The sequence below is a fragment of the Archocentrus centrarchus genome, chromosome 21, assembly GCF_007364275.1.
Source record: "Archocentrus centrarchus isolate MPI-CPG fArcCen1 chromosome 21, fArcCen1, whole genome shotgun sequence".
NCBI classification, from domain to species: domain Eukaryota; kingdom Metazoa; phylum Chordata; class Actinopteri; order Cichliformes; family Cichlidae; genus Archocentrus; species Archocentrus centrarchus.
In genome coordinates this window covers 23349735-23374359 of record NC_044366.1, presented here as the reverse complement: position 1 = coordinate 23374359, position 24625 = coordinate 23349735, and the positions used below count along the sequence as shown (strand labels likewise).

The window sequence follows — 24625 nt, the reverse complement described above, 5'->3', positions numbered from 1 at the left end:
ACAGAGTAGGTGCAATAAGGATACTTGAAAAACGGGTCATTCATTTATTTTATATATAAACCCTTCATAGATCCTGTTCACTGCAGCCTGTTTACCAATTTAAGCAAAGCTATTACACACACACAAAAAAAAAAACCTCAGAAATATCGGCAATTGCTTTTTGTCAGACTGTCACTTTTTGGCACAAGACCTGTTTGCAGTGGTCAGCATCTGTCAAAATGCTTTAAGGAAGGAACAGTGGTGAACCAGCAACAAACTTGTGGGCAGCTAAGGCTTACTGATGCACATGGGGAGTGAAGGCAGGCCCACGTGGTCTCATCCAACAGATGAGCTATTGTAGCTCGAATTGCTGAAAGGGTTCATGCTGGTTCTGATGGAAATGGTGTCAGAATACAGAATGCAATGCAGTTTGTTGTGTATGGGGCTGCATAGCTACAGACCAGTCAGGGTGCCCATGCTGACCGCTGTCCACCACTGAAAGTGCCAACAATGGGCACGTGAGCATCAGAACTGCATCACGGAGCAATGGAAGAAGGTGGCTTGGTCTGATGAACCATGTTTTCTTTTACATTACATGGATGGCCTTACCTGGGAACACCTGGCATCAGGATGCACTATGGGAAGAAGGCAAGTAGGTGGAGGCAGTGTGATGCTTTGGGCAATGTTCTCCTGGGAAACCTTGGGTCCTGCCATCCATGTGGATGTTACTTTGACACCTACCACCTACCTAAGCATTGTTGCAGGCCATGTACACCCTTTCATGAAATGGTATTCCCTGATGGCTGTGGCCTCTTTCAGCAGGATAATGCTCCCTTCCACAAAGCAAAAAATGGTTCAGGAATGGTTCGAGGAGCACAACAATGAGTTTGAGGTGTTGACTTGGCCGCCAAATTCCTCACATTTCAATCCAATTGAGCATCTGTGGGATGTGCTAGACAAACAAGTTTGATCCAAGAGGCCCCACCTCACAATTTACAGGACTTAAAGGACCTGTTGCTAACATCTTGGTGCATATACCACAGCACACCTTCAGGGGTCTAGAGGAGTCCATGCCTTGATGGGTCAGGGCTGTTTTGGCTGCAGAAGGATGATCAACACAATATTAGGCAGGTGGTCATAATGTTATGCTTGATTGGTGTATATGACAAATATAAAAAGCATAAGTCATCTTATTTTGTAAAGGCTCCCCAAAACCTGAATGACATGGCAACAGTTTGCTTAGCAAAATGATATGCAGCATCTGGTAAGGCTATATATATGATTACATGGAACATGTAATCTGTGTGTTTATGTTTTTTTTTACTGGTGGCATATGCTTGGCTGGTTTGTTGTGCTTATTTATTGATGCCTCCTTCAAATCAGGTGTTATTTAGGCCAAAAGCTTTATTGCCACTTTGTCATTACTGGTACCATCTGTTGTTCAATGTTTGCATGATCTGTAAAAAATAAAGGAGTTTACTGCATTACACACAATCCCAGTCATGACTCATGTATTAAATCAGCACCTCAAATCAAAAATAATAATTAAAAAAAAATCTAAATGTTGACCACTTCAGTCATTTGAAATTTTGTGCCAAGGCTTGCGGTGAAGACGGGCAAAGAAAAAAAATCTATGGCAAACAGTGATGGCAACCCTTCTAGAGATAATTGAATGTGACTCCTTGAATAACATATGTTCAGAAATTATGATCTGGTGGATCATTGAGATGCAGAGCTGAGGTCAAACTAATTGCTTATGCCACTGTCTGAATCAGAAAATATTTGACTGATTCTCATAAGCTAAATAAGAAAAATACAACAGGAAAAACAGTGAGGGTGCACATTGTAGGACATATTTAGCATATTTGTGGCATCAATCAGCTTTGCTGCTGTATGTGTTTGTGTAATAACTTGTTGGGCCCTTAAGAGGAATATTACACTTGCAGGAAAGTGTTAAAAATACTTAAAAACGTATGATAATTATGCTTCCATGGTTTTCAGGAAATTCACCAAAAAAAAATTAACGAGAAATCCATATTGTCAAATGTTATTGTAGGATATTTTCTCTATCTGGATGTCCAGAAAGTAACTAAGGCACACCTTGCTATCAGAAAAGGATACATTTAAAGCAGAGAAACCAATTTCTTCTAGGGATGTGAAATAATGACCCATTTGGACCCCCTGCTGTGTGTGCATAGGGTGTGTGCCCATTCAGCTAGCTATGTTAGCAAATTAAAGGGGGCACACAAGTCTGTATGGCTTTTTATATCTGCACACACATACACAGACTTACAGAGACTTTCTTTGTCCTGTCTTCATTTTTTCCTGTCTATAGGACAGTGCTGTAACAGCTTGTTAAACAGTGACATGCATTGACTTCCAGATGCCCTGCTGAGCATTTCTCAGTGCAGTCGTCACTCCACTTCTTCAGGGCTCTGGTTACTTCACAGTGACTGACTTGAACTGCCTCGCAGAACATGCATGTACACTGTTAATATACAGAGGGGTAGAACAACATGGGCCAAAGACATGAAAAGAAGAAGAGGAGCAATAGGGAGATATGATGTAGATAAGTCAATGAAAAATTCTGAATTTATCATTCATACATTTTATATTTTAATATTGCATGCCTGTCCTGAAAATTTAGAGTGTTTTTGTTGAATACATCCAGTTGTTTGAATCACACAAGTAAAAGTAAGTCATGCATATTTCATGTTCTCACCTATTCTATATGACTGTTCTAAAATTAAATGAAGCAGCAGTGTAGCACAAAGATTTGTGTCTTGTTTTATTTGCAGCCTCAGTGGCAGCCTTATATGTCATTACAGCTAAGTGAACTCAACAAGAATGCACATGAATCTACACCAGTTATTAGGATAAGTGTTAATCACACAATTTAAAGCATACATAAAATTAATCTGTCTTGTTACAATACACTGAAAGGAGCCCACTGCTGCACATTCAAGCTCTGAAACTGCAGCAGTGGGCTAGCAAGCTTTTTTATCGATTCATATTACCAAGTGTACCAGATGATAGGACCACACTAGGCTGATAGGCCTTCTCTATTTATGACTTTCATTTATGTATTTGTTGAAGTTTCGCAGTAGCATTTCGAGGAACTTCAGAGGGTGGTGCGTGAAATGCTAGATTGCTACAAGTGAAATCACTTGAGTCTAAATAATAGAAGAGCAATTTGAAATTTTAAAAAAGCTGCTAAGTGAGCTCAATAGAGTAGCTACATTATAATAATGGAATTAAATGTAAATAGGCAGGATCTTGCATGTTTTGTGACCTCTATGCTTTCCTGTGTCATTCGATGCTGTTGGGGTCAGGTTCTGTTTTTCCACACTAAATATGCAGTCATGAGTTATGAATGCATTGTAATAATATGCAAAATACTTTCAAATAGCTGTGGGCAGCATAGCTATATGAAAGAAGGTTCCTGGTTGGAGCCCCGAGTGCAAACTTTCTGTGCCTGCATGAGTTTCCTCTGAGTACTTTGGCTTCCTCTTACAGTCCAAAGATATTATGATTCTGAGTTGGTGATGATGTGAAGTAGATAAAATGCTTGAAGTGTAAAGAATACAGCACTAAATGAATGTATGGTTAAAATGTGTCTTTTTGTCTAAAGCACTTTGAGTGGTAAGTAAGACTAGAAAAGACTAGAAAACCACCATATAAATGCCAGTACATTACATTACACTATACTATGCTGTAGGCCTGCCAGACCTCTGCATCCCTGTGACACGGCCATCAGCTTGAGCCATTAGAGCCACTAGAATGGCTTAACAAAGTTCAATAGTGTATAATGTAGCTGCCAGATTTTGATAAGGAATAACTCTGGTTCTGCTTTTGATGCTGAAAACTAAAGCTTGCTTTATTCCGTAGCTGCAGCTATGTTTTATGTAAACTGTGCAGCAGTATCGTTAACATGTTTTCAAACTTTCCAGCAAATACACCAGATTCTGCGTTTGAAAATGAGAGGCAGAATGTGAGTGCTTCAAAAGTGGGTTGTAGCCTAGCTCTTTAGGTTATGTGTCTCACACTAAGGTCTGGTGCTCTAATTAGTGCCCACAGATTTGATTTAAAGGATATTAGCGCATGCCAAAAAAAAAAAAAAAAAAACCTATGTGAGAAAACTATAAGTAAATTGCAGAGTAATGAGGTGCTGCATCTGCGGCTTTTGGCAACTGGAGTTAATTAGTGGAACTGCAAATGTTACAAAATAGTGTCACAAGGAGTTTATGTAGTCCATTGTTTTCATTAAAAAATCTGTAAGTGTTGTTGGCTGTGTGTGCATGTGCTCTCCTTGCAGGAGGTCAGTATACTCCTGTGCTGACTGACTGAGAAGGATTATTATGGGATTAAGGGTGTCTCGGTTACCGGGGCGAGATGATAATCACAGTGGCTGTCCTCTGATCTCTACAGGGATAGGAGTGTCAGTCAAACTGGAAGCACTCAGAGATGAGAGGTACCACTGCTGTGAGCGTGAACACGTGTGCAATGTGTTCCCTGAGCTGGGTGTTACATGTTTGAGCACATGTGTGAATGTTTTGTGTAAATCAGCTGTCGGGTAGAGGGGGGGAGGGGGGGAGGGGGGGAGGAGGCTTTTTTTTTTTTTCATCTCGCTAGAAGATGAGTGAATTTGTGTTTTATGGAAATAAAATATGGCCCTCACCCCCCCTCCCTGCCTCCAGATGGTCCCTGTGGAGAGAGGGTGATTATCTGGCCCATCTGAGCAAGGGAACCTGAGAGTGTTGATGTTGGGTGGGCAGTGCGGTGCCACGCCAAGCCTCCTGTCCCCAGGAGCCTGAATACGATCCCCTTTACCTGCCCCCTGTCTCTGGTCCTCTCCCTCCCTCCTCCACCCCATCACCGGCTAGACTTACTGCAACTCTCCCTCCTCCTCCTCCTATCCTCCCGCTGTCTACGCCCCAGGATAGACTTTCTTCCACCTGACAAGGCTTGGCCTGGATTACTGGAATACCTGGACAGGTAAGTCAACTGATGAAGGTGTCAAGTGCATCTATGTGTTTTTATGTGAGGCAGAGAAACAGAGAGGGAGAGAATTTGTAATCCTTAGCAACCTATCAGGAGCAAAACAGTAAACATCTACAACATGGTTGTTGAGACCTCAGCAGAGCACTCTGTTCCAAAGCCCACTTTAGCAATCCCATGAATAAATAACCAAGGGTCACCAGCTCGGTTAATAAAGTCTTCCTCATTTTGATTTTCAGCCTTCTTCTCCCTCTTTTCTCTCCCTCTCCTCTCTCCATCTTTCTTGTCCCGCCCGCTAATTAGGCCAGGTCTTCGGTTTCCCTGCCATGTGTGATATGAGTTTATCAGAGCTGCCTGTCAGGCTGCAGGGGTCAGAGAACGGTGTTGTTGGACCAGACTGCAGCCTGAGCCGTGGCACTAGCTCAGCCATGAGAGAGAGAGAAAAGAAGCTAACGGATCAGAACTAAAAGAGATCCTATCTGATGCATTTTGTTTTCAAGCTCAGAGATCCCGCTAAAGGCCTCAGCAGAAGACAAAAAACATCATGATGGGACTTCTAAATGATATCGCAGCTACTGCCTGTATGTAAACATTTCCTTGTTATCACTGATATAACACTAAGATGACACCACTAGACCTTCTGTTCCAAACTTAACTAAATAAAGCTACAGGCCATCGTATGCTTCCTCAATGTGACAGTAAACAAAAACACAGAGAAGTGTTTTTGAGCTCAGGGACTAGTTTTCAGAGCTAAGGTGCTTTACCTACTTTAAAAATGCTCTTATAATTTCTTTTTGCAGCACATTGTACTTAAATTTGGCATATAACTTCCAACAAACAGCGATGAAAGACTTGATATGTCCTTTGCTGGTATTTTCAGTAAGCTAAGACAAAGATGAAAGGCTGATTAGCACTTCAGCTTCACTTTCTTTCTCTTCTTTTGGTTTGTAATTAGCAGGTTTAATTTGACAGTTTCAGAAAGACTTTTATAAATAGATATTTGAAGGGTTGCCCTCTATCAGTGAACTTAAAACACAAGATCTTCTTAACTATTTCCTTCTTTCTCAGTGCATATTATTTTTAAGTGCTTATTTTATTTTTTTGACCAATGTAAATACTTAATCATCTATAATCCCAATATATTAAAAGTGGACTAAGTTGACATCAGTGTAATCATTGATAATATTACAGACATACTATTTTGCAAGATTTTTCTATTGAATTAATTAGAGATATGTGTAATTAAAATATTAATTCATGAGATCTTTGCAACTTCAGTATTTTAGATACTTACTCACCAGCCACAAAAAGAAAAAGAACATTTCTGTGCTGAGCTCAGAGTTAGTTCTTTGTTATGTCACAGTTGTTGTGGGTTTGTTCATGTAAGATAAAAAACAAACAAAAAAACAAACAAAAACAGTTTTTGATTCACAGATTCTGATGTGGGTGAAAACTAAAAGTGTGAATTTCAAAGTGTTTGCATGAGAACACATAATCATATATTACATACTGATTGATTTAGATTATATCGAGTTCTAAATTTGGTTTTCTCTCTTTTTAAAGCGACATCCTTTGTATGAGATCATGACGTATTATAAATCTCTATTTCTTTATTTTTCACTTCTGCTGCAGATTACTGGGGTACACTGCAGTGCACTCAAAAGAGGGCAGTGTAACCACACATGCAGGCTTCACTTGACGCTTACCCCAATTTCTCCATGTTTCTCACTGAAACAATATTCCACTGTTACAATACACCATATGTATATGTAGTATTTTATATCAACTTTGCACCTTTGCAAATCAAACCTTTCCAACAGCAACTGTTATTTTTTTTTTTCAATTTAATAGCCTATTTGTCAGGGGCAAAACGGCTGGAATAAAAAAAAAAAAAGAAGTATGACTAATGTAATTTGAACAGACATTTCAACAGTCAGAGTGAAAAACCCAGTGGTCAAGCTGTGAGGAAAAAGCTGCACCTGGTAATTGCTGCAACACCCACTGACCCCTGTGCAATGTGCATCAGCATAACCCTTCACAACATGTAAGAAAATTGCTTCATAGTTAGTGCATTATTGTTTCAGTGATGGCAGAGAGGTTGCTTTGCCTGGCCCTGGGTGGCATCATTAACACAGGCTGGAGTAACGCGTTTAAATCAGATGGCATTGTCACAGGTGTAACTACTGCTGTTCATGCATGTGATTAATGTCCCCTTTTTTGATTAATTTCCTACGTTGGCTGAGAAGCCCTCACATTTGTGATTAATGAACCTGCAGTCTGTAATGTAATGTAATAGTGTTTTTTTTTTTGTTTTTTTGTTTTTTTATGTGTATATGCATGTGTGTTCTCACTGGTTCCAGTATGAAGTATCCTTTCAATCCCAGTTCTGTCAATAGTAAGTGCTAAAGGTCAGGCTAGAATAAATAGTGCAAAAAACATGAAATTTTTGTGACAGCAGAATTCGCCTCACCTAGGAGTTGTCACAAGGGTAGTATGCTAGGCTGCTACAGACATAGAGAAACTAGCGCACATCTAGATATAAAGTTAGTGGGAGGCTGATACATAAATCCACATACAATGATGCAGCTCTGGTCTCAAGGGTCTAAGCTTCTGTGTCTGCCTGAGGGCTGTGATGGGTGTGACCAAGATGCTGCAAACCAGATCCCCACACTCTTGTCTTTTCAAGAGGAAAAACAACACTGTGCTTGGTTATCCTCACTGTTGACCTTTTGATGTCTAGGTCGATATTCTGTCTTTTTTTTTTTTTTTCCTCTCAGGCTTCTTCCCACTGCTGCCCACCTTCCCCACATCCCTGGTGGTGACAGAGACGGAGGACACAGGGGTCTGTAATTAGCTGGTTGACCCCGGGGTTGGGTTGTGTGACCCCGGCAGCCGTGAAGCGCAGATCCAGCCTGATCAGATGAGTAGTTCTGAGGGATCAGTGGTTGAAAGACAGCCGCCTCCGCACCTCAGCCAACCCAGTCACATTAGCCAGTGCAGCCGCGATGGGGACAGTTACAGGAGCCCAGCTGATGAGCCCAAACAGAGTCACAAACACCTGTCTGGGTAGACGACAAACATACAGACACATGTTTTTCAACATCCACACACACCGATGAGGCTGCAAAACAGACTACCTGCCACTATTCAAGGAAAGGAAAGGAGGAGGGGGGCTGAAGGGTAATCTGACCTAGGTAGGGGAAGGATAGGGAGGGAGGGGATGGGAGGTGAGGGAGGAGTAGTGCTGGCCCTTGGTCAAGTGCCTTGTATTCCACAAACAGGCCGCATCCAGTTACACTTTACCTGAGAAGCTGAGCCTGAGGAGAGGATTCAAAGAAAAGCTTGTGGACCTCCCTCCCTTTGGTGTACTTTCTTTGGCTAAAAACTACATTCTGATTTCTTCTGAGCATGTAACCAGGGATTTAGTGCAAACAAAGGCCAGTTCACAAGTGTAAGTGCTGCAGAAACATTATAAGAGATGTCTTCACTGAGTTACTGTACATACAACCAGGACTGAGGATTGGTAAATGTGGCTCAGCTGGCTATACTGCCTCCACTGCTCACTACGCTAATTAGAAGCGGCGAGGTGGGAGAAAGGGAGAGAGTGTCATCAAGGACACGCTGGGAGACGTTCACCTGAGACAGCTCAGTCACTGATGCTCCGGGCACATCAGCATGACCTGAACACCGGCACTGTTTGAAGTTGTGACAGAGAGAATGAGAGACAAAAGCGTCTGGATCTAACTGTAGGCCTTGAGGGAATAAAGAGACAGGAAGAAATGGAGAGGAGGGAACGCAGAGCGAAGAGAAGGAAATTCGGTGTAGAAAAATAGGCAAAGAGGACAGAGAGAAAAAGCAAAGGGAGCGCGCTTTCCCACTTTCCTGTATGAAAATTGAGGCCTTCTCTTTAAGATACTTATTATTTAGTCTCACTTTCTGTTACTTATCCCTCATTTGTTTCTACCTCTTTACCTCTCTCAAGTCATCATGTTTACACAAGCTGCTACTGCCATTTCCCCGTTGTCTAACCCTCTGCTGTTTTTCCTCTTTTTTCCCCCCTCTCTTTCTTTGTCTTTTTGCTACTGGTTGGAAATCTGGAAGGCTTGCTCATCGGCGCCAGCCTCTGTTAATCCCCTCCCAAAGCACCTTAGCAACGCTAGGAATTTAGAGATGCTAAAAAAAAAAACACACAACGACAACGACAACAACTGTTCTTAACACTGGGCTCGTATTGGCAAGAGTGGCCACATCTTGAGATGTGTGTGTGTTTTCCATAAGTAGTTCAGAACAATCTGGAAGGGTGTGATAACCAAGGATCTCTCAAGAGTGCATGTGTGTGTGTGTGTGTGTGTGTAAGTGTGCATATACAGTACGTGTGTGTCTGAACATGTGCACAGAGTGGGACTGCATGTCTGTGTGATATAGTTCCTATATAACAACCAGCAACCTGGTAATCACAGCATGTAGTCACCTGAGATGCTCATTATCTAGTCTCTTTACATGTTCTGTCTTTGTCTGTACCGCGGCACAAACTGCACACTGCTGGATGAGCGTTTGCCTTTGTGTGGCGGGCTGCGCACACCTGAACAAGTCAATGAGAGACTGAAAATAAGTGAAGAAAAAAATATATAAATTATTACAGACAGCAGTGAAACAATTTATGTTATTATGGGCCTATCTTTGATGCTAGCAAAATGCCTTGATGAAAAAAAAAAAAAAATCAATAAAGCAAGGTTACAACACTCACGGCAATTACGACATCAGTTATTTTTCATTTATTGGCTTTGTGATTTTCACACATCAACACAGATCACCCCTGCACCTCTCGCTTTCTCTACCCAAAATCAATTACTTAGGGGCAATGGTAAAATAATTGAGGGCGCATTTAGGCCTTGAAATTAATACATAGTTTAAATGTTAAAACTTTTCTCTAACTTCTCACTTTGAAGCATTAATTTACCTCTCAAATTGAATGTGAAAATAAATGACGGAAAGCACAATATTTTTTATTCTCAGGCTGTAATAAGATGCAAGAGTACATTTGCTATGTACTCATTATTTTTTTTTTCCCCCAGCCATGGCTGTGTAAGCCAACAGAAAAACAAACTACAAAATGCAAGTGCATAGCACACGCCTGTCTCATTAGATGACATTTAATCCATCAAAAAAAAAAAAAAACTTAAAAGAAAATAATAATACCAGTAGTTTCTTTTCTAAGACAAAAAATATATACGTTTACATGACACATATACTCATGCACAAGAAAGATGCTGATTAGAAATTAACAGCAGATCCAAACAATAAATGTTTAATACAGGGGATTGTGTTCAAATAAAAATAACCTGTTTCACACTTTTTTCCACAGTGACTGGGGGCTGTGGCCAAACGGGGGCTGACAATAAAGCTTCATCTGATCCTCTGTCTCCTATAGTGGCAGATCATTATGAGGTTTCTACTCGGCTGGTCAAACAGCACATTAAATACACTTGAGGCTGTAGAAATATTCATTACAGGCATTTTGACGGATTTTACAAATCTGAAAATGCAGCGGGTTCTTGGACAACATGCCAGCTGAGGGACTAAGAGTATTAAGACAGTGAGACTGGCTCCAGTGAAAGACACTAGGGAAAGAAAGCTGCTGCAGCCACTGCAGGTTTTTTTTTTTTTTTTTTTTTTTTTTTTGCGTGTTTGTGTTTGCTCAGATGGGCAAAAATATGGTGTTAGGATTGTTTTGTTACCTTTAATTTTTCAGCAATATGAGAAAAAAAAAGCAGCATGCTCTGAAATCAGACACTGTACTGGGACACAAAACACTGGGTGACAGAAGGAAGGGGTTATGTAATTAAGGGGGTTTGAGAAGATAGCATCACAGAGGAAAGAAAGAGTTAATGGAGAAAATTTGGGGCTCTGACAGTTGCTGACATTTTTCCAAGAGGTCTTTTTGCCCACAGCACCTATCTCCCAGTGCTCAAGGTAAAGATGGCCTGCCAGTAGAAGAGATGAGGAGCTATCCGTAAATCATAGTCTCCCCACAGTGATCCAGTTCAGCTGGTCACAGCCTTGATGGTCATTTTCCTGACAGAGAGACAGAAACAGAAAAACAAGGAGACAGACATATATGTGTTACTAATTAGCAACAAGATGTGTAGGAAATATCAACAGTCAATAAAAGTTGCATATTTGACATTTTATATATATACGCACACACAGAGTCCAATCTGATAAATGTTTAAACACCAGCAGAATATAAATTTGTTTAGAAATTAATCTAATTCATCCCACACCTTAAACAGTCTGATGGGTGACAACAATCTAATGGCCTTGGAAACAAATTGAGCAGGGTTATAACCATTAAGAGCAATTTATCTGTGCCTCTTCGACATTTTCCGGTGACATACACATCCTTCACTTGTTCCAATCTGACCTATCTAAACGACCCAGTGTTTTGATCACTTGACCCAGCAGAGTTCAAAGGTCGGCCAGTTCAAACGGCTATCAGCGCGCTGCAGGTTGCGGTAGGCATCATAAAACTGCTCTTTCTTATCTGAACTCTTTGACCCCCTCATTAACCCCTCTCTGCTGCTTTGAGAATTATCGCCTGCCACAGATTTGTCGAGGTAGTGAGAGTCGGTGAGAGTTTGTGCGAGTGAGGGACTGTCAGTGAAACACGGGGCTTGTTGAAGCGTTTATAAGAGCAAGAGTCTTTACTTTTACTTTAGCAATGCAATGCTTTTTACCAAAATGGAAATGACAGCATTATAACATGCTCACAGCAGCAACATGTTGATGCCACATTGAGGTCACCTGGGAAAGAAAGAAAAGATTCCCTGAATGACAGCTGATGACAAAATAATAAAATACTGTGAATTGAAGAAGTAACACAAAGTTTTGATGTGGGGCAATGTTATTTGTCTGATTTAGACACAGTTCATTAAAGTTAAACATAATGACACTTTCTCTGTCATAATTAAAACCTGGATGTTCACATACACTGAGAAGCTTGTAGTGATATGACATAAACATGGCATAATGTTAAGCAGGCATCACAAGTGCAGCTGAGGCTGATGGGAATGCCATTAGTAGTTTTAGTTGTTTAACATAATTTTGGTCTGTTGATGGCACCGTGAGGAAAAGTTAGGAGATCACTAGATTTATTACAGTTTGATGGTAAACATGGATTATGGCCCACATGACTTGTCAGCAGCACAGCAGGAAAACTCAGTACATCAGCAAAGTCCTCAGGTTACACTATATGGATGAGCCCACCTACACATTACACCTATGGGAGCTGCTCAGCCATGGAAACCCACGCCACGAAGCTCCCGGTGCACAATTTCTGTGCTGTGTTAATGCCAGAGGCGGTTTGGAACGCTGCAGTTATTGAGTCACTGCAGCTTTGGTGGCTTTTATGCACTATACGCCTCAGCACTCAGTGACCCCACTCTGTGGTCTGCCACTTCATGGCTGAGCTGCTGTGCTTCCTAAACGCTTCCACTTTGCAATAATACCACTTACAGTTGATTGTGGAGTATCTAGGTGGGAAGAAATTTCACAAACTGACTTGTTGCAATGGTGGCATCCTGTTACAGCGCTGCGCTTAAATTCAGCGAGTTCTTTAGAATCACTCATTATTTCACAAATGTTTGTAAAAGCTGACTGCATGGCTGTGTACTTTATTTTATACATCTGTGGCTATGGGACTGAAAACACCTGAATTCAAAGATCAAGAGATGTGGCCCAATACTTTTGTCCATAAAGTGTACATCACCTGAGAACCAATGATGGTCCAAAATATTGTATAATTTTGTTTTGCACATGTAAATATGTTACTAGATAGATGAAAACTCTGCTGCTGTTGGTAGCAATAGAGGAAAATACAGCAGACTGGAATAAACAAAAGCTCTGGAGAACATGATTTTTTTTGTTCAAATTCCACATTACTTGTTTTGCTAGACAATGACTGAACAACAGACATTGTCTAGATGGAGCACTGGATAAATGTAGTGCAAATAGAGAGTCTATATGTATGCCCAAAGCTAGCAAGCTTGGATCAGTGCTCTGTGAGGACCAGCTGGGAAGGAAGAAGCAGTGTTTCGGCATGCACATGCTTTTATTTTAAGATTTTTAGAAAGCTTCAATCAACCTCCTATAAAGATCACGTTTTGGTTGGAAAAAAAATATATTTTTTTGTACTAAAGTGTTCAAATGGGAGAGAAGAAAGAAGAAGAAAATAAGTATGTTAGAAAGAAAGCAATGTTATTCTGCTCAGAATCACCATTAGTTTCAAACAAATCCATCTCAGTGTCGTATTAAAATGAACGCGTTACAGTGAAAATGCTTTAAAGAGTTTTGTACAATTTTTGAATGCTCTCTTCATTTATCCCCCACTCCACTCTATGCTCACCCCAAAAAGACTCAAGGTTGTTGCATATATTTAGTGAGGAACAGGAAGCCACTTACTGTGCTTTCATTAACATTTATTCTAAATTCCCCTTTTTTTCTCTTGAGCACATGTAATAGTCTGATTGTTGTTACCAAACAACACAAAGTTTGCTTGTCTCCAAGACTCCATTAAAGAGACTCTTTGTGGAAGCACTTGTGCTGAGAGAGGGAAAAGAAACTAAGAGTAAACTCTGAGCTAAAGATTCTTCCTTCAAGTGCACAACCAAGAGTATTTCAAAGGACACTTAAAACTTATCATGTGACCTTTCCCTGTTGTTGTATTTGGGACCAATAGATACTGAAGTATCGTCTGATTTGAGCATGGTAACGCAGGGCTTTTTACCCAGAGATGGTGAGCAAATAAGGTTACATTTTATAAGATCAATGCTGCAGTGACTGGGGTTTATTATTATTATTATTATTATTTTTATTATTTAAAGAACAAACCTGTTTATTTTTAACAGCAAATAACCGACTTTACTCATGTTATAGTACAATTTCATCTTATCACAGACTTAAAAACTTCCTTCTAGATCTGATGTTCACCTGTTAATAGAGCACAGATTTATGTCAGGCTAACAAAGCAGTGCCCAAGAGAATTAAATGTCCTACCATGGTCATAGTAAATATGACAGGACCAAAGGGCACATGGATGAAATTAGGCTTCAATGCTTAAAGTAAAGCTGTGTTACTGTGCTGCAGAGTCCACATAGGGTTGAGCACAGGGTTAATGGACGGGTCAGCAAAACACTGTGTTCTGCAATTTCTTATTTTAAATAATATTTAATCCCTTCATCACTGTATTGATGATGAAGGTCCTCTTTATTAACCTAAACCTAACTAAGTTGTTTTTGTGTCAGAACCTTTGCAAACATGGGCTGAAAATAGCTGAACTATACTGCGCTCTAATGGGGTGCATTCAATGGGTTTAAGCTGGAGGACTTGTCACTGTGTTCGCCAAAGTAATTGCTGAGATCTCAGTATGCCGCTGTAATCACTAAACAAGTCAGACAGGTCAAGAGTCAAACAGTCAGGGAGACTGTAAACAAGCCAACTTTTACTTTTACCCATTTTATTTGTGATAAAAGCCACAAAGTCATTTAAATCACATCTCTGAGGGTGGGCAAAATTAAAGAAATAACTCTCTGTGTAATGCAATTCAGTTCAAGAGAACCACAAGCTGAATGATCAACCATTACCATAAAGTTGAAGTGACACGTCTCTAACACTGAAAAAAAACAACTACATCCTTCAAGAAGATGGGAATTTATTGCAGGACCGTATCAGAGTTTTTAAGCAAAGTCTAATAAAATGCCAGCTGAAAGGACAATCTGGTGAATGTGTGTAAAGATGATACAATTTTCCTTTTATCTTTATGTTCTTCTCAACATCACTTTAACCTGGGGTTTGTTTAAAAGTTGTCTATTACACGGCTGATTTTGTTTGGGCCTGTTCTCGGTGATCTCGTCACATTATGAGATTTCAGCTTTTACTTGACTGAATGTAGCACAGCACTGCATGTACAGGTGCTTGTGAACTGGCCCTAACCCTAGAATATAAAATAAAAGATATGATGATTCATTTCTAACTTCTAAGCCAGTCACATTGCTTCTCTCCTCCCACTAAAACAGTTGTGCTAGTCACCACATCAAAAGATTCCTTTCAAATGCTGTGTGGATGGTGCAGAGCTTCGAGACCCGAGAGCATGGCACGACAAATCTACAGCCACAAGTGTTTGTGGAAAAGGTGAAAGTTCAATCATCTTATTTAAGTATGTTGACAGCTATACTTTCCAACGCAGTAATCCAGAAATATATAGAACTGTCAGTATTCTGTTTGTAGTTTTCAATCTGTTGCAGGTGTTGGTAATCACCAGCAATGCTGTTACTTTACGCCAGTTACATGACATCAGTCCCATATTTTTAGATATAATTCTGTGTCATATTTCAGCATAATTAAAACTGCATTTAAGAATAAAACATGAAACGCCACTTTTGCCAGAAAGGTTGAAAAAAAAAAAAAAAAGGTTGTGGTGCACAGGATTAATGATCTCTGAGTCTCCTTCACAAACTGGCAGAATACTGAATATTAATCCAGCAGTATGACGAGTGTAGAGCTTCAACCTCGTGTCATTTCCAGGTTTGTTTAATTAAAGGTAAACACAGTAGATCATTGTGAATGATGACACTTCTCAAACTAGAAACTGTATGTTTTTCATTGATAATAAATCCCTGCTGCCATCAGAGGGCAGCAGGACAGATTGTTTATTATATCGTTTTATGTAACCAAAGGAGGTTTTCACATGAGCATTCCTACTATGCACCTTTAAACTGTGCATAGTAGGAATGCTTTTTTTTTCTCTCTATGTGTCTTGCATTTCTTATTTAGCACTTCCTATTTTGCTCACCCTTGTTTAAAGAATCAGCAGAGAAACCCAGTTTCTACCCCCCAAAAATACCACCAACTGGCTTTCCTTCATTTGGATTTAATGACCACTTGTTTGCAAATCTCCCACCTTTATGGTATATACCAGCTCTGAATTGAGCACAAAATACCACGGGAAAATGGGAAAAGCAAGTCTTAAGGTAGTTCTGCTGCTAAAACAAAGCCCCAGTATCTGTGCAACATAAATAAAATATAGAAACTGCCTGTGTCCTTGGATATAAACTTGTTCCTAAGTCACTTTGCGTCATACATTTTGCATCTGAATTTCTGCAGTTAGCATTTTTTTTCCAATGAAAGAAGTATAACATTTCTACATGGCAGGGAAATCTCAGGTGGGATGATGGGGTGGTTAGTTTGGTCTTAAATAAAAAAAAAGACCAAAACCTTCATTTGTGTTGTGTTGTGTTGGTTTCTTTTACCCATGACCATGGCTCTTTACCAGTCTTGACCAAATCATGCTAGCTACCTATACTGTGGCTACTGGGTGCAACATGATGGAAATAAAGCAAAATATTGAAAGTATAATATTGATATGGTGGACAATAAGAAATTCCCCATTACCTGTATAAAACATGTATTTTCTTTATTGGCTATTCTCCACAGAAATTCACTGGTTGCCAGTTTTGTCTGCTGTTTGATGTAATTGATTACAACAATGTGTACTATATTTTTGTATAAAATGTATTGGTTTGATTAAAGCAATTTTTTGACACAGAGCATTCAATGTTTTTTTTTTCATATAGAGGCTGAGATCATGTCTTTTGTAACATTTTGTAACACGTGCTTTTACATTGTTACAAAGTTCTACTTATGAAATTCGAGCTTATTTAGACTAAATTGATAAAGACGTGACTGGGAGTAAAACAGAAAATACACGGGAGGGGTAACAGTAGAGCCCAGATGGTGGGGTGGAATAAGATGTGAAGATTTAGACTATAAATATTTACAGAAAAATGCATGAAAACAGTTAAATAAATGTGAATTTCTGTCAGGCTATCTTTATTAATCGTGAAGAGGTTAGTCGAAATTGGTAACGGGCTTGTGACTTTTGTAAAATCCAGGCTGGGACTCCTTTAGCACTTTCATTCAGTGATGGACAGTGAGACCATTCAGTATGCTGCACCCCCACCCCCTTAACTTGCATCTTCTACAGACTTATTCTTCCCTTTCTCCTCCTTCCTCCCCCAAAAATCCCCGGTTCCTGTGGAGTGGCTGGTTTTGTGTGGTCCCCAGCACTGTCCCGTTTTTATCTCTCCTCTGACGGGTTACCCCGGTCCCCCTCGCACCTGCGCCTCTCCCAGGTCCCTACAGGAATGCGCTGGGGCTTGTAATCGCCTTTGTGGGGGCCATTGAGTTGTACGGCTGACTGAAACTTCCCAACCTCACAGCGCGCTGGCCGCTGAATGGGACTCAGCGTGGGGCGGCTCTCCAAACCACGGGCGCTGCCAAATTCCTACAGTGGCGCTCCACAATCACTCCCACACAGGCCCCCGATATACCGCCAGGCAGGAGGGACGGGGAGGGGCAGTGGGTCGGGATGTGGTAGCGGTGATTGTGTGTGTTGGGCAGACACATGGAAAAGTCTACATTTAGCTCCAAACAAGACGGACACTTTCTGCGCCGCATCTCCACTCTGGATGGACATGTCGCAAAAACATTCATTTTTTTTTTCTTGTCACTTTGTCAAGCTGTTAGAGTGAAGCAGTCATTTAGGTTAACAATAAACCATTTAAAGATGTATTTTAATATCTCACCTCTTTTCAAAAATGTCCCAGTTCAGATGCTATTCCAGCAACGGTGAAATCTGGAAAATAAAAAAATAAAAAATAGAAAATAAAAATGCGTTTGGTGGATGCAGGACAAAGTTTCAAAATAAAGCAATTTCTCATAACTTTTTGTACATTTGTGCTGCGTTTCGGTGCATTAGGTCTGTGTGCCGGCATATAGCGTGGTAGCTGTGGGTAGATAGAGCAGCACTGCAGGATTAAGAGGCAGCAAGATTGTTAAACATGTCAACGTGTAATTGCACGATAAGGCCCTTCCGAGGAATTCATTGGCCCAGTTGCTTTCTCTATTCCGCGCTAATCTCGCCCGGCACATTCGCTCTGTGCAATCTGTCTCCATAATCTTCTGTGACAGAGCGGGCGACGAGAGCAGGCTGCTTGGTAATTTTTTTAGGGAAGGGGGGAGACGCAGAGAAAATATGCAGAGGCGTGATAAAGTGACGCTAATTATCCCCATTTAGGACAGGGAGTGCAAGGGATCGGGGCTTTACGAACAACCGAGTGTGCGCTGGAGCTGATGGCCTCCTAGCACGGAATATATCGGTGGCTACAAGATAAGGGTATCGCGCGGTGGAGAGATTTATTGGCCAGTCAGCTGTACGTGCGCGCACACACAAACACTCGCACACACAGACTCTCACACACGCAACAGCAGCAGTAAGCGTCGCCGCCACATAGCCTGTATACTTCGCACCCTACACTTACCCCTCTTCCACCTCAAGGTGTAATTTATTCGGGTTAAATTTGCCAGAACGCTCCTCTTTTAGCCTGGCGATGCGCCGTGACGCGCTCCGCCTCTCCGGGCTTTCAGTGTTAATCCGCATCTCTTCACATCAACAGATAAGAGAGAAACAGATGCAAAACACACGAGAAGGCCATCCCCTGCCATACGGTGCGTACTGTAGTGAGGAGATGTCTCCATAGATGCAATTGCTTTCGGTTTTGGAATTTAAACTAATTTCCAGACATTGCTCCTCTGATTTTTTTTTTTCTTCGAAAGATTAATGCGCAGCCAGATGTTACACGCTTTACTATGAGGCCTAACAGGTTTAATTGACATACCATGCAAGTCTTCATCAGTGTGAAATAGGCCCTTTAACTATATATTTAAGATTAATTGATTTTTTTTAAATGCCTAAGCAAGCATAAATTTCCCTCATTTGCATGTGTGTGACTGGTAGGGTATCATATGAGGCCTGCAGGCGAGAAAAACTGAACATCTCACAAACAGCTGTGGCCTGTCATTAAAGAAAGCCATCGTCAGCCTAATTTTGCTTCTCTTTTCAGAGATTACTAATAATAATAATATCAAAGTAGCCCAGGTATCTTTTTTCCATGTCTTATTCAAAATGCAGATATTTTGTCAAAGATAACAAAAGCCGATTAAAATCAAAACACTACATCTCTGAAATTCTGATGAGTCACCACCAACTCAACAAGCCACTTCACTGGAGTGTTGTAACCACTGAAAGTCAAAATCCAGTCTGTGCAACAGTTTGTCTGTATACCTTCATGGTTGTGCGGCTGTTTTGTATCTAAACAAAGATTCTCTTCTTTATCTTCAATCACTGATCGTTTATTCACTCCCAAGTTTCATGCAGTAGTTTTATCGAACTTGAATTTATTGTTCCAAACCAAGTTTGTGCCTCATGCAGTTTGCCCACGTCCCTTTTTACTTTCCAGCTATTTTGCTCAAGAGTAAAATAAGCAAGCAACTCCTCCACCGCCGTGCTGCTTCTCACATGATGGGAGCAATCAATTAGAATTAAAGCCAAGTAAATAGATTGCATTTATTTGTTAGACGAGTGATCAAGCCTCTTTAAATACCGGTTCTTTGATTAGCAAGACAATTAAAATGCAGCTAAAGAAATTAAGATTCTTGTGCATCCTCCTTTTAAAAAATCATGTGCTGCATTCTAGTTCATCACGTAGAAACTAAAAATATATTCTAATAGTTCACATATATTGTACGGCATCTCTATAAAAACAATTTTTTTAAAAAGTAACAAAAGAAGTGGATGCAAGATAAACGGATGCTGCAGCTCAGGTGAAAAATTTATGAAATTACTGTCTGATTTTTAAAGAAACTAATATTTATCTTTAAACTTTTTAAATCACTTTTCTTTCTGCCTGATTCTTCTGTAGTGTGTGTTCAAAACAGAAGCTGTAAAATGACATCAAGGTTTCAAATTGGAACTTACAAAATCTATCTATCTATCTATCTATCTATCTATCTATCTATCTATCTATCTATCTATCTATCTATCTATCTATCTATCTATCTATCTATCTATCTGAATAAATTATAGTAAAACTGATTACATTCAAAATAGTATTTTTTTTCAGTGAAGTGCACGTTAGAGAAGTTGTTCCGTTTTTAAGAGCAGTTTGTCCAACAAATCTGGCTCAACTTTCCACAATAAAATTGCAATTAGACATACGGATTAACATAAAACTAGAATATACAATGACCTAATTTCAATTAGAATTATATATATTAAAAAAAACACAATAAAAAAAATAAAGATGTAAATAAATTATATTTATTATTAAAGGACTAAAGGATTCGCATTTTGTAAGATTTTAGAAAGGGGAAAATGAAAAATGTTTATGAAAAAAATCTAATTTCCATTCATAAATAAGACTTTGTTCATAACATTAACAGGTGGTTGTCATGCAAGGCCTTCTTGTGCGTTGTGTCATCATAACTTAAAAAAAAATTCAAATTCAAAAACAAGCGTGTCCTTTTATATTTATATAAAAGGAGAATGCGAGCCACAATCTGGGCCTGCATTGTATATTAAAAATGACTTAATAATATTGTAACTTGCATGCTAGTGAAATAGAAAAGAACAAACTTTTTAAAAACAATTTTTGAATAATTTCTAATTACCCACATAAAACTTCTGCTTCTAAAATAACATCTTGCTAGTGAAATGGTTCCCTTACAGCCCCATACACTGTAGCGTTTACGCATAATTACGCACAAACAATTGGGCCATTTAAAAGCTCGAGGGATCTGTGTCCAGCAGCGACAAAATTTAAAGAGGAGATTTTTTTTTTTTCCGTGAAGAATCCTGATGATATTCTTGTTCCCTAAAACAGAAAACACTTCTGTAAGAACACTGTGAAAATAATCAATCTAAGACGTTCTCTTAAGAATCAAAGCAACATCTTGTGAAATTTATTCAATTATTCTTCATTGCAATATCAGGGCTTTTCACTTGCGGAAAAGCACTTAAATTACAACAGCAGTTGCCCGTCATCCTTTGAAATATTAAAATTATTCACAATTTACATGAATTAGAGTGTTACAATAAAAAGAGATGATTTCCAAGAATTAAGACACAGGCTTCTGCAAATGAACACAAATGTTTAAAGAAGGTGATTTTCCCATATCTTTTTAAAGCACTTTCTTATGATTATGACACTTATCTCATTTTCAAATAACTTACAATAACCCCCCCCCCCCCCCCCCTTCCCCCCCCGCACCAAAAATGATGAGACAATTGAAGCAAATATCCCCATGTGAACCTGGCGTAACCCTCAACTAAGACTGTGAAGTAATGGACAAAAAATTATAGCACAATAACCAATATCTCAGCATCATATTTGTTATATAATTCCACTGGTGGCTATTCCAAAAAGCCGAGATGAATATGCTATTTACCCTTCATTTACAATATCATAAACATTCTGTACAAAATGCAGGTAGTTCTCAGGACCGGGGTTATTTAGAAAAGAGGTAAATATTTGGTTATGGTTCGTTTGCAGTTTTCAATTATTCTGTGAGTTCTAAATGTGTGTTAGCGGGACGGTCCCGTTCACTCCAGCCGTGGCGCTCTGGTAATGTTGCGGCAAGGCATGGAGTCTAGTTTGCATTGACGGGTCCCCCGGCTCTCCGGTAGGTAAATACATGCTTATCATCTCTCTCAAGTCTCCGGGGCAAGGACCCCGTGAGTGTGTGCTGCTGACGGGAGGGCTTACACTCGGCTCCGACTTCACCAGCGACCCTAATGTCCCCATGGCAGCTGAGGAAGAGACGCCAGAGCTCTGGTGCTGCGTGTAGGTGATCCCGCCGTAGCCGGATGGGGAAGCGTTCATGTAGCTCTGAGAGTTCGAGATGGGGCTGTATTGCAGGGCTGTCATGTCATAGCGGTGCATGGGCTGGGGGTTGTGTGAATGATGGTGGTGTGAGTGGTGGTGGTGGTGCGCTCCGCTCCCCGGGTGCTGGCTGTAGGCTAGCTGAGCCTCCTGCATCATCGCTGCGGCCGCCGCGGCTGCAGCCACCTGCCCCGAGTACGCACCGTTCGCCCAGCCGTTCATGTGCGCATAGCCGGAGCTGGCGGAACCTCCGTGACCCCCGGGGCTCTCCAACCTCTGTCCGACCCCGGATGAACTCATGCCAACCCCTAAACCAACTCCACCGCCACCGCTCGGCCCAGAAAGAAGTCCACCAGCGAGTGAATATTTGTCCTTTTTCAGCAACGTCTTGGTCTTCCGTCTTGGTCGGTACTTGTAATCCGGGTGCTCCTTCATGTGCATGGCTCGTAACCGTTTAGCCTCGTCGATGAATGGACGCTTTTCAGCCTCGGACATCAGCTTCCACTCTGCGCCCAGCCGCTTGCTGATTTCAGAGTTGTGCATTTTGGGGTTCTCCTGCGCCATCTTTCTCCGCTGCCCACGGGACCACACCATGAACGCGTTCATAGGTCTCTTCACTCGCTCCTGATTCCCTTTCGACCCACTATTCGGCCCCGTTTGCCCCGTCGTTGTATTCGTTTGGGGGCCGGGGGAATGAAGGTCAGTTTCCATCATCATGCTATACATTCACCTGGTTTTAAACTTCGCCACCAACAGAGAAAAAGTCACTTTCAAGATAGGTCAGGCGCGCACAGGTACGGGTGCGCTCAGGATGACTGCGCTACAAAATTAATATTCTACCCCAAATTGAAATAAATACCTGATGAAAATTAATCCGAAAAGGCATATAAAATGTTCTCCAACCAGTAGTTCACCCTGTTTTCGCCTGGGTTGGTTCACATCCACTGTGATAGAATGCGCATTTGAGCCACTTTTCCTGTCGGAGTTGAGAAGTTGGTTAAAGCGGCGGCCATATGATGAGCACTGACAGCGGTTAAATGAGCCACAAGCGGCCAATGAGGCTCTAGCAGCAGAATGATTTGCATGGCGTTTGGTCAGGTGACTAGAGAACCATAGAGGAAGAACACACCGGAGGAGGAGGAGGAGAATGAGGAGGGAGAAAGGAGGGTCAATCCCACAAATAGCACGAGGCATTTGAAATTTCCAAACACGCACTCGGAGACTTCAACCACAAAAATAACTAAGATTTGTTAGCACTGATGTAGCGGCCAAAAAGTGGGTGCAGTCAGTGATTAGGATGAGTCAAACATCTCAATATATATATATATTTAAAAAAAAAAAATAGGTAAGCTATGGCTGCTGAATTAAAAAAAAAAATCACACAGCTTATAAATTCGGAGGCATAAAAATGTGGGCGAAATTATTTTCGCCCTTAACTTTCTCTCTAGATTTCAGATTGAAAAGACTTTCTTTCATATTTAACACGTTATTCTCTCATTCATCATGCGTAAAAGCCTGGGCCCAACTATTTTTATCCACTGGCTTTTGCACAACACTCTACCCAAACTAATCTTAGACGACTTGATGCTGAGCAGGCGCTTCAAAATCAAAATCTCTCTCTCTTCTGCCCCCCTCCCTACTTCCAGGTATGTAATTAATGTTTGTAGTAATAGCAGGTGTCAGATAGAGAAATTAAGCGCATTCAAAGCTTAAAAGTATGAGGAAGAAATTTGGTTAAAAAAAAAAAAACTGCTGGTCTGAGAGACGAAGCCCAAGAGGATGGATAGCCATATAATGACGTGAAATTGCCGGGGCAAAGAGCCATTATCGCCGTCTGCTGGTGATGGTAAATGAATCCTGGCCAGGCGCCTGTGTTCAGCTATAGATGAAAAGAAATACTACATGCAAACTGTCATTTTTTTAGTGTACATTTGCGCGTGCGTGCGTGCGTGTGTGTGTCTGTTACATCAAGCGCCTCTTATTTAATATCCAGTCAGGTATCCCGTTTGGAAAACCACGAGAGGGAAGCGGTCTGTGTCTTCGAGTCCGCGCATATATAATCCAGATTTCACAGCTGACCTCCCCTGAAAAGCCCAATCAACCTCTAATTGAAAGGGAAAACGAAATACCACTTCCCGCGGCGAGACTAACGATTTAATCATTCTATCGTTCTTTTGCTGTTTTTATTTTAATTGGAGCTTAGCTTGATATGGTTCTCTGTTTAGGATCAGAGGGAGCGAGATCACTCGGATGGATACAGGCGTCTTTGGTGATAGGGTTAACTGGATGTCACAGTGGTCAATAAACGTTTGCAGTGGTCCAGGCAACGTGGCTTAAGGCCCGAGGAAGATGGCAATATAATGATGACACCCGGAGAGCTTTAGGGAGGTGAGTGCGAGTGAAGCGATCACACACACATATAAAAAGAAAAATAATAATAAAAAAAATGCTGACGAATACTTCACTTATTATACAGATAGAGAATTATCAGATCTGCTCAATATTAATATAATCGCCACGTACAAATCTAATTCATAAAAGCACGTAACCTTCATTCCTTAAACATTTTTAAACTAAATAATAGAAGCACATTGAACACAACTGATATTAAATTGTCCTAATAATAATTTTATTAAATATATTTCCAGTCTTTTTGGTTTTCTTAAAGCACTGGACCCTGCCCTAACACCATTTTACTTTACTTCACACGACCGTTGCAATCCATCACTGCGTCTACGGTGTTTGTTTTGTTTTGTTTTTAAGTCAACAGGCTCATAAAAAGATTACAATTACTATTATTATTTTTTTTAATAGCCAATAATAGTAGTAAAACATTACTGCGACTTCTACTACTACTGATATTATTAGACCCA

At 40.5% G+C, this 24625-nt stretch overlaps 1 protein-coding gene across 2 annotated transcripts; it reads right to left on the bottom strand.

Annotated features, from left to right (window-relative positions):
• Nucleotides 1–10668: 10668 nt before the first annotated feature.
• Nucleotides 10669–22764, bottom strand: sox1a (SRY-box transcription factor 1a). 2 transcript variants are annotated; one of them, XM_030758898.1, is made up of 3 exons: nt 21636–22764; nt 17619–17668; nt 10669–11052 (listed from the first exon to the last, which is right to left on the bottom strand). In XM_030758898.1, exons 1-2 carry the CDS (start codon nt 22476–22478, stop codon nt 17648–17650), a joined length of 864 nt encoding a protein of 287 aa, XP_030614758.1. In that variant the 5' UTR covers nt 22479–22764; the 3' UTR covers nt 10669–11052; nt 17619–17647. The 2 variants fall into 2 exon arrangements, with proteins under 2 accessions (XP_030614758.1, XP_030614759.1); XM_030758899.1 differs by lacking the exon at nt 10669–11052 and adding an exon at nt 17369–17497.
• Between the last annotated feature and the right edge of the window lie 1861 nt (nt 22765–24625).